This window comes from Hippoglossus hippoglossus, chromosome 14 (assembly GCF_009819705.1).
Source record: "Hippoglossus hippoglossus isolate fHipHip1 chromosome 14, fHipHip1.pri, whole genome shotgun sequence".
In the NCBI taxonomy this organism is placed as follows: domain Eukaryota; kingdom Metazoa; phylum Chordata; class Actinopteri; order Pleuronectiformes; family Pleuronectidae; genus Hippoglossus; species Hippoglossus hippoglossus.
Window position 1 is genome coordinate 22,086,022 of NC_047164.1, and position 10,723 is coordinate 22,096,744.

The following is a 10,723-nucleotide window of genomic DNA, read 5'->3' on the forward strand; positions in this document are numbered from 1 at the left end:
TGTTGTTCGGATACTCCCTTTTAATGCAAAGTAAAACAGGAATGTAAAATGATTCAAATCAACAATTATCGGCAGGAAGATAAAATATGACAAGAAAATAAAAAAGGAGGTTTAATTTATATTGTGCATTTATAGTACACTGTACATTTCATTACTCTTTTCCATTTTAACCTCAGTTTAGTCTCTATTACAATCTGGGTTAGTTTAGCTACGGCATGTTTGTACCAGTACTTGCAGAAAATAAAATAACAAGACACATTGAAAAAAGAAAAGAAAAAAGATCTGCCTTGGTTTACTTGAAAGTAACTTGCTTTTCTTTAACAGATTTCAGTGTTGGATCAGTGGAAGCAAGCAGCAAAATAAAGTACACTGAATTAGGAAGGGAAATAATGGAGAATACATTCTACACAATTTAGAGACTATATGAAAGTTGCAGGGCTGGAAGGTGGGGTCACAGAACGGGGGGTTGGTCTGGAATTTTTGATAGAGCAGGTAAAGAGTCTTTGAAATTTGTGGCCCCCATTTTTAGAGATTTTATAGATTCAAAAGACTAATTAGTAGTTAGTGACGGTCATGTCTCTCTATTCAAGTTTAAATTTTCTGTTATTTAGTAAGTACTCTCTGTTCTTGCATATTAGCCTTTGCTCCCAATTACAAGTTGGAAGTTTAGCAGTAGTTTAGTAGGACCAATATGGCATTCTTGAGAAACAGCAGATTCAATTCAAATGTATTTGTATAGTGCCAAATCACAACATACATTACCTAAAGGATGTGGATATTAATAAATCTTTTTTCTGTCTAAAGGGTGAACTCGTCACGTAAAGGAATTTTTAGTTCAGGTATAATGTAATGCATGTTCTGCACAACCCAACCTGTTCTTCCAGTTGTAGGACAGGTGGGGTTGCCTAACACTGGTAATTGCCTCCTGTTCCCTGATTCAGTGACACTGGTATTAAAACAGCTGGAAGCACCTTAAATTCTCAGTGTTGTTGATACTTTGTAAAGAATGACTGCACCATTTTCAGATTAAAGCTAGACTTGGTAATCCTGGAAAAGCTAGCAGGGGCAGGCTACACATTGAAAAATGCCACCGATACATCCCACCCCTTCCTATCAGCCCTCTCGTCTGCCTGACAACTGCTAGAAGCCGACTTTCCCATGACTCGGTTTTATTTATGGATTTCAACAAATAAGATAAGACGTGTTTTAGAAACAATTTACCAACTCCTACTTTAAGATTGAAATTGGGGCTATTTTGAAAAATTAGGTGTTGCCATTTAAAAGGGTTAATTAATATTTTAAAGAAAACTCTGATAACCCAGAGAAGGAAATTAAAAAAAGGTCAAAGTTAAGGTTCAGCTCCCCTCCCCAGCCCAATCATTTTCATACAGTCTCTTAGAGTTTGACCAGAGAATGCAGAGTGGCGTACATGACAGTGATTTCTACCACTATCAATAACATGTCAAAGAAAACCTCCTCAGTCAAGCTGCATGAATCTGAATAATAACGTCCTGTTGGCTCAGATCAACACCTCAGGCTGGTGTTCCTCATTTTTTAGCAGATCTTTGAACAGCAGTCTGGTGACAGTGGACATGTTTTAGCACAACAGCACAATAAAAATCGGACCTTTTGCAAAAAGAAAAGTATGGAACATAAAAATGTTGAAATCTTACATTATGATACACAGTGATAGATTTTGCAAAGGTGCACAGCAGAAGGTTGTCGAGCAAAAGGCTGCAGGCTATAGGGCAATGTAAGGACAACAAGCTGAGAGCTGCGGCTCTGTTTCAGTGCTTCAGACTTTATATTCACTCGTGCGCTCTTGCTGTTTTTCAGAATGGAAAAATCTATTTTTAAAAAGGAAACAAAATAAAAGGAAGTAATGGCGCAGGAAGTCCATTATCTTCTCTGCCTGACAATCGCAGGAAAAAAACAGAATTATTACTGTTTCAAAAATAGTTTGGGATTCTTCCGTTTCTGAAATGTAGTTTAATTCTCAATATGACTGAGCAGCCTTACCCATACATTCACTTTTCCAAAATAAAATGATTGGAAACCATCATTACAATAAACTCATCTTTAACTTTGCAGCTTGTCAATCTCTGGTATTGCACTGAAACGTTTTGGCAATAAACCCTTAGGCACAAAGCTAACTCACCTACAGGCTGTCAGGACTCACCAACATCTGTGTCGGCTTTGTCCCTGTGCACAGCTCTAATACTGTCTACATCAGATTTGAGGTGAAGCTCTGGGAAAGTGAAGTCTGTCTTTTACTGTTATTCTGAACCCTGTCACAAGTCCAGTCAGTTCATAAGCAGCACGGAGAGCAAAGAAAAAAAACAAAAACATAATGAGATTATAGTGCAAATCAGAAAAGCGATCAGGAACTGAAACCATGATGGATGAAAAGATCCAGCATCACTCACAAGTGCCACATCTTTTAGAAGCAGCAATGGCTCCACCTGAAACTGACCCACTACTAACTGATGCATCATTTATTAAAATGGGCTTTTAATAAAAAATAAATACTCTGTGGACACATGCCTGTTTCCGATGAGTCTTGGAATGTATGAAAATAATTGAAGCATTTTCCTATACAAATACGAAAAAAGGTATTAGTTTTTTTTCTTATGAGGAAGCAAATTTGATGAACTTTTTAATTAAAACCAAATGAGAGAAGCTGTTACTCAGCAAAGCACACGGCAGGAAAACAATCTTAAATGAATTAGTTTCACATTCTAGTGAGTATTATGAGATCAACGTTTTACCAATTTCTTTTTTATAAATCTACAGTTTGACTACAGGTTCTGCACAGCGCAATCGTCCAGCCAAGTAAGCAGTGTGAAGGAAAGCTTGCGTTAGAAAAACACCCGAGGTGGCTCTCTGCCACATTCTCGACATTCGTACACATGAGAATTAAAGGTATCAAACAGTATCTGCAAATTATATTTGTGTATCTAATAGGTGAAGTTTGTCCCGATCAATAACTGTATAACAAACACCCAAAGAATTAAGTAAGCACTTTAAGTTAATTTAAACTGTCTAGTGTTTAATGACAGAAGTCTTTATGTGGTAAACTCCACCCAGCTGGTACTCCAAGATGGTTAAAACAAACACTTAAAATTATTTGCAACTACAGCTTTAGCCGGATTTCACTGTTTGTTCCCTTGACAAACACACAGTCATATTTTCAAAACCTCTCGCTCTCTCACACACACACACACGTTCTGAAAAACACAGCAGTGCATTCTATCTCGATGCAAACATGATATTCACAATCAGACTCCGCTGACGGCTTCTGCACTGTGTTCACTCAGACACTCACTAGGCGGCGGGTGAAGTGCATGCTGGGCTTTAGCTGTCGTCCTCTTCGTAGCTCTGGGCCTGAGACTTCTCTGGATTGGAGGAGCCCTCGAAGCGCTGCGAGGCGATGGCCGCTTGGTGAGACATACTCTTCCTCACGATGTCACCTTTCCTCCACAGAGTGATCTCCTGCAACGTTACAACACAACACCAATGACATACAAATAGCAAATATCTGATTTCTGAATAATAGATACAGTCTAAATTAAACTCGACCTGTTGAATATTACTATGCCAGGGTTTTTGACTTAGAGATCTTTAATGTTATTATGAGAAGTGTTCAGATCATGATGAAACTGTGGCAGGACAAATGAAAATAGCGGGCTGCCACACACTCAGTAATTATTGGGAAAACAATGTGCTGCTGTTAATCAGAAAAAAGACAAGTACCAATAACACAGCAAATTCAGTACGCACAAAATGCTTGACGTACATGAAGAAAACAGATTTTTCATGTAATCCAGACTTTTTAAATATCACAGTATTCAACACTGTAACTGCTTTATGTTATTGTTATCTGTATGTATGCCCGCTATGTCTATCTTCTATGTCACCTTTCTCTTTGTTTATCTGTTTGCTTCTTTTATTTTATTTTCCCTTTTCACACTATTTCACCAATAAAGAGGAAAAACAAGCAAACAGATTTCACGGTCTATTGCAGAGATCGACAGGCTGAAAGTAGCAGGAGAAGTGCACCAACCAGACATGTTTAGCAATACCACCCCCTGAGAGGGGAGGTTTTTTCTCCCCAGGACTTAATATGGATCCTCGTCGCTGAAGTGGAAACGCATGCCCCTGCAAATGTTCCTAAACCCTGGGGAAAGTTCCTCCAGTGGAAATGCTATACAAAATCCTCTGACTCCCACTATAAATAAATTGTTTAAGAAATGTAACAGATTTAGGTCACTTTTAAGGAATGAGGTACCTTATATCCTGTCAGAGAGCTGCCAGCAACCTACTTAATAACCCAGCAACCAATGATTATTTTAATGATCTATTATTCTGCTGATTAAATTAGATTGATTAGTCTACAGAAGGTCAAAATAATTGTCAGCAATTCAGAGCCCAAGTTAAACATATTGGGGAAAACACTTCTTTACTTTCTTGCCAAGAGTTAAAGCAGGGGATCAATAACATGTCTGTATTTATATCAAGATTTCATTATCTTAATGACGACTCAAAGTGCTTTACACAACAGTTTTTCCATCACCCATTCACACACACACATTTACACAGTGCATCTATGTGCAGCACTTTCTCTATCATACATTAGGGGCAAGTAGGGGGTTCGGTATCTTGCCCAAGGTCACTTCGGCACGAGGAATGGGGGAGACGGGGATTGAACCGCCAAACGTCTGATGAGTGGAGGACCCGCTCTACTCCCGAGCCACAGCCACCAATACCATCCTGTTGTCCGTATATATCAAATATGAAGCTTGAACCAGCAGCAGGCTAACTTAGCAGCCCACTCAAAACAGGAGAACATCTTAATTAGTGTAACTCTGACCAGCTACAGTTTAAACATATTTTTAAGCTTCTCAGTGTTAATATGTTGACTTGATTGTAACCACAATATCAACACTGACAACCACATAATGAGGTTAAATCTTTCTTAATAGCTGCATGCATGCATTCATTCAGTGACATTCCTGATTGTGCTCGCTCGCTCTCACATTCGATACACACACTATATACACACATACAAAGCATCATGCGACACATCAGTAAATATCACATTATTTGTTGAGATCTCATCACAAGTGGTCACAAGAGACACATTCAGGATGCATTTAAATGCCAGGTGTGAACACACGTACTTAAGGCTGTCCACTTGTGATCAGATCCCTCAGGACAGATGTCAACACCAGGTCTGAACAGGGGTTCAGACGCTGGTGGTGGCTTCATTTTTAAGTGGCAGATTAATTACATATTTTTCACAAAAACGTCTCCATTTAATTACAATTATATGAAGCAGAAATCATACAGGAAAAGCTTTGGCACTAGTGATAAATTGGTTAGCAAAATGGCCGCCAATGTATTTTCTGTTGATCTATAAATCGACTAAACGAACTGATGCAGCGCGGTGTGTGTGTGTGTGTGTGTACCTGCTGTTTGAAATAGCGTCTCTCCTCCTCATCAATGAGCACCAGGTTGAGGTAGTACCGCACGGAGAACTTCTTGTTAATGTCCCTCATGGTGGGCGTCATCTCATAGCCCGCTAGAAACAGTCTGATGGGGATGGACTCTCCTGCAGCACAGGAGGTCAGGAGCAGGATTAATGATCAACTAACAGGAAACAACATCACAACAGGAACCCACAGTAGCAGCTCATTACCCACCACGGACAGTACAGTCCTTACCTCTGACTGGGGCACCATCCATGATTTCATACTTTGCTATGGTGTCGTTCTCGTGGTAGACATTGGGTCCTGTGCCAGTTGTCTCCCGCTTGATGATATCAATCTCCATGTGTCTGATCTTAATCCTCACCAGTAGAAAGTAAATCTTGCCTACGATCACATCTTTTAGGTGATACCTGCAAACAAACGGCACAATCTGTCAAACCAAACTCTTGTCTCACTCTCTAAGAGTTAACTTAGAAAAATAAAGTTAGTTGGGGCGGTTTATTGTATAATGAAATCATACTTTGATTTATTGTATTCAAACTCTATGTGGAGACAGTCCTCGATGCCCACTTCCATCTTGATGGAGGAGTTGAGCTCAGGGTAGCTGCTGAGTGTGTGAACCACAATGTCCAGCTCTTTGCTGATGTCATTAAGTCTGCGGCTGACTGTCGCCCTCAGGAAGTAGCTGGAAGTAAAAGCAAAGTTAGCTCATGAGTCATTATATGTCAGTGAAGCAATACTGTAACACAGAAGTCAGGGAGCGACGTGTGAGGTCGTACTCCTCAATACACACTATAAAAATGAGATTGCTGAACATTAAAAGTATGAGAATTTGAGATATAGGTATTATTCCTCATCTAACTCTGAGCAAGAAGGCAAAAAAGGTCTAATTGAGCATTCATGTGGTGTTGGAAAAATTGCAAAAATGTGTTCCCAACTGGAAAAATTCACGTGAAGGCCATCTCAAGTCAGAACAACAACTTGGAAAATATGCAGTTGTGGCACACAAGTTGATGAGTTGCTGACGTCATCAATAATAAACCAATTCATATAATTAGCTCTAAATAGAAGCTTTTAATATAAACTTGCAAACTGTGTGTCCATCTCTCACAAGCACATAACACCACTTCTTGGCCAATTATAGACATTAGTATTATTAATGTACCTTAAATAATCTATGTTCCTTTCACACCGGATCCTTGCTCTTCATTATCATGCAAATTTTGGACAGATATGTCAAGGTGTCGTTTTAATGCTCTAAACACAAATATATCACTGTTTATTTACAACATCCATGATTTTTCCACATTCCAACTTCAACTGAAAAGATCCTACTAACTCTACATTGTAAATAATTCATGCACACTGTGCACAGAGCAGAGCTCACCGTAGTTTGACGTTTTGACCGGTGTAAGACTCGTAGGGTTTCTCCACATGTGTGAACTCGAAGTCAAATGTCTGCGACTGCGTGAGCTCCCCTGGCCGAGCCAAGTCTTTCACAAGAGACACAAACTCGTGGTGGTTTCCTCTGTCATAGTACAGCTCTGGAAAAGACAGTAATATCATCACACAGCTGCAGTGCAGCAGTTTTACAGATTTTACAGACGTTTGTGCAGAATTTTCCTTAAAAGCTGACAGCTGATTAAATCTGATGACGGTAATAGCTTAATCTTGACTACTGTTGATGTCCAATGCCTCCAGCTGCTTTATTCTGAAACATCATTGAGATAATGGACTGTTATTCAGTGACCAGGCCTACATCCACTGCAGTACTTCACTACTACATACTATTATACTATTATATGCTGTACTTGCTCTCATTTGGAGAGAGATGCTGGTGAGAAGAAAAAGGGGAACAGGAAGAGCTGCAACATTCAGGATACATTCGTGGGCAAAGTGTCTGGCAAGGACAGAATAAGAGCTAAACTATTAAGACTGCATTTTCATAAAGAATGAAAGAACTTAAACTAGTGCACCATTAAAATTATGCAAAGGAACTGTCACTTCACTGAATCTATTCTTAATCAAGCAGGAAGATGACTTTACAGTACACTTTAACTAAAACTTAGTTGCAGATTTCTGACATGTGACAGATGACATGTAGTTCATAAGAAGTTCTCTTATTCTATAAGGATATAAAACATCAGTCTCTGAGGTCCATACATAGTTCTTCTCCAGCTGATCCACTTATTTTGACTCTGCAGCTTTTAAATAGAATGGACATTCTGCACTCATGCTTTGAGGCAAGTTGGCCAGTGTCACTTCTTCAATTTTCACTCTATACGCCCAAACACGGCACGTTCATCTAAATATTGTTGATGGGATTTTACACGGATGTTCTCCTGGCTACTTTTACAACATTTAAACAGGTAAGATAAATTAAGGAGGAATCAGATGAAAGTAAAAGGTGAAACAATAGCTGCTACATCACATTCAACTAAAAGATCTTCATACATTTTATAATCAACCTTCTGCTTCACTGATATTTGTTTAACAACCTTTATCTTTCATGGTGTCATTATATCTGTGATGATTTTAATTTCTGAACTGTTTTTGTTTGCTCATATCGATAGTAACACATTGACATGTACACAGCAGCTATTCTAGGTGGAGGATATTTTTATTATTTTGTTTGATGTGGCTCAGTTTACTCTGCTACAATGAGTTTTATATTTTATAAGACCATAATATAACTTAAAGGTCCAGTGTCTGAGATTTAGTTGAAAGGGATCTATTGGCAGAAATTGAATATAATATAATTCTAGTGATGTTTTCACTAGTGTGTTTCATCTAAATTGTATGAATTGTTGTTTTCTTTACCCTAGAATGGGCCCTTTATATTGAAATACTTTATATTTACATCTTGTGTGGGTCCCCTCTACGGAGGCTTCCATGCTTTTTACAGTAGTGCAAACTGGAGAAACTAAACACCTTTTGAGTGTTTTATTAAAACTGAAGGTTTCCACAGGTTCTCTTTCATGTTTGGAAGGGGAAGGTGAGGTGAGGGCTATTCAGCTGCAACATGCAGCTTCACCACTAGAGGTCACTAAATTCTACACACTGATCCTTTAAGTCAGCTTGTGAAATAAAGGCTGCACTGCATAACCATCAAAGTGCTGCTACCTCTGTCCAATGTTTTTGTCTTTGCAAAAGAGGAATTTACTTCCATATAGAAGTTGCTGTTTTCAACTCTGTCCCTTTGTTTGTTGGTTCGTTTATTTGCGAGATTGCATTAAAAAAAAACACTGTAGAGATTACCACAAAACTTAAAAAGGGAGGATGTGGTATGGGTCAGGGAAGAATCCATTAGATTTTGGTGCAGATCTGGATCAGGGGGTGGATGCAGGAGAATTTTTTTTTCACTTCCTTTAAAATTATAAGATATGCCGTCATCCTTGATTTCTCAGAGAATAATTCAAGGATTTTGATGATCTGTGATGTTCTGATATTATTTAGTGCAGATCCGAAGAAAACTCTGGATCTATTGAATTTAAACATGGTTTCATAAGGGGACAGTTGGGCCTTGGCGGCGTTATGTGCTCTCCGAGTGACATTATAGTTCTGATATTTATTGAGTACATTAGCTTTACAGAATAAGATCCTAATGTGTTTTACAAAGAAAATGACTGGTTACTGTCGCTACCAGATAAATGTAGTGGGTTTAATAATTGTATTAGAAACTTCAGCTCCTCACAGGCTGGTTTCTTGTGAGAGCCCTGCAACTACTTTGACTTGTATTCTTCAGATTCTGTTTGTTAGCACTAGCACAGACTCTACTTGCCCGGTCCACCTGTAGCTAACAGTGGAACATCTGTGTTGTTGTGTTTGTTAGAGAGAGAAGTGGCAGCTGTCATGTGACACAACGCATCGACACGTTAAACCACTGGGGTCAAAGGTCAACGGGGCAGCTGGCCAATGGCTGCGGCGTCAGCTGACGTTAGCTCGCACCTACGCGTGTCACGAGACCCCGGTTCAAACGGACACTGGTTCAGACAGGGTGTGTTGTTGTCCCGTGTGAAGTGACACATTAACACTAATGAAGTAAAGTACACACAGCGAGCCTGTAGCTAGCTGCCCGGAACCCCCTGTCACTCCTCGGCTACTTGTAGCAGCTCAGGGCCGCCGCCGCTCACCTATCTGCCCCACGAACTCGATCTTGATGCCGTTGTGCTCCAGCCTCTTTCCGGGGTACTTGAGCGTCACGTTGACTTTGCCCGACACCGTCTCTCCGTCGAAGAAGAGGAAATACTTGTCCTTCCTGCCGTCCTCGCTCTTGTGCTCCGCTTTCTTTCTCGTCTCGGCGTCATTCAGAACTATGTCGATGTCCGCACTCTGACCGAAGCCGAAGAAGCTCATGTCCGCGGCCCAGTGGAGCTCAGTCCGTGTGTCTGTGGGTCTGTCTGTGGCTCAGCCTGTCCGTGGCGCTGTCCGTGGAGCTGCGGGGGCAACAGTGAGACTCTGTGGCTCAGATGAGCAGAAAGAAAAAACACCAGATTATTCACGAGTTCCACTTACAACCCCCGGACTGCGCATGCGCCCGCAGTCATGTGAAGACCTGTTCCTATCAGACGAGTTTTTCTTTTTTCTTTTTCTTCATTAACGTCTCGTGTGAACTTTCTGTCTGAGCTGAACCAACACGACTCAGAGGGTTTGAATCACTCCTCTGATCTCCTCTTAGGACAGATCGGCACTTCAACTGGGGGCTGCTACACTTCATACATGTATTTATATCGTTACTCTTAAGAATAGTTCATTTTCCTCTCACATATATTTATACTTTATTCTCATATACACACGTGAGTGACAATCCAGGGATGTGAAGAATGAGAATGTATGTGAAAATGTGTTTATATGATATATGTGCATATACGTGTGTGTTTGTGTAGGATCGATATGGAATTTTGGAATAGTTATATTAGAGAGTAAAAAATACTCATACTTATTTTACTCACATACTGCAATATCCATCATTATTTATTTAAAAAAAATGTTTTAACCATAAACTAAATTATAAATAACAATAAAAAAAGAAAATGCAAATACAACCAAGTATGTAGACTATACAAGTTGATGTAGAAAATTAATAAATATTTTTTACAAACTGTAAACATACATGCATCTTTTCTGCATTGTTTATTCTACAAAATAACAATAACAGTTTTCATATTGGTGCAAACCAGCAAACATAATCACTGATATGATATATATGTAACCGATACATTTTCTGTATAAAT

At 39.4% G+C, this 10,723-nt stretch overlaps 1 protein-coding gene across 2 annotated transcripts; it reads right to left on the reverse strand.

Annotated features, from left to right (window-relative positions):
- vps26bl (vacuolar protein sorting 26 homolog B, like) lies at positions 1-10,051 on the reverse strand. Of its 2 annotated transcripts, XR_004616131.1 has the most exons (7): positions 9,623-10,027; positions 6,877-7,033; positions 6,010-6,174; positions 5,724-5,899; positions 5,469-5,611; positions 2,423-3,492; positions 1-2,387 (listed from the first exon to the last, which is right to left on the reverse strand). XR_004616131.1 is itself a non-coding variant. In XM_034607419.1 (6 exons), exons 1-6 carry the CDS (start codon positions 9,843-9,845, stop codon positions 3,355-3,357), a joined length of 1,002 nt encoding a protein of 333 aa, XP_034463310.1. In that variant the 5' UTR covers positions 9,846-10,051; the 3' UTR covers positions 1-3,354. The 2 variants fall into 2 exon arrangements, 1 of the variants encoding a protein (XP_034463310.1); XM_034607419.1 differs by having other exon boundaries at positions 1-3,492; positions 9,623-10,051.
- Between the last annotated feature and the right edge of the window lie 672 nt (positions 10,052-10,723).

Coding starts and splice junctions, on each gene's coding strand:
- vps26bl (XM_034607419.1), bottom strand. CDS start 9,845: ATGAGCTTCTTCGGCTTCGGTCAGAGTGCGGACATCGACATAGTTCTG. Junction 5,900..6,009: donor TTTGAATACAATAAATCAAA/GTATGATTTCAT, acceptor GTTTGTTTGCAG/GTATCACCTAAAAGATGTGA. Junction 5,612..5,723: donor GGATGGTGCCCCAGTCAGAG/GTAAGGACTGTA, acceptor CCTGTGCTGCAG/GAGAGTCCATCCCCATCAGA.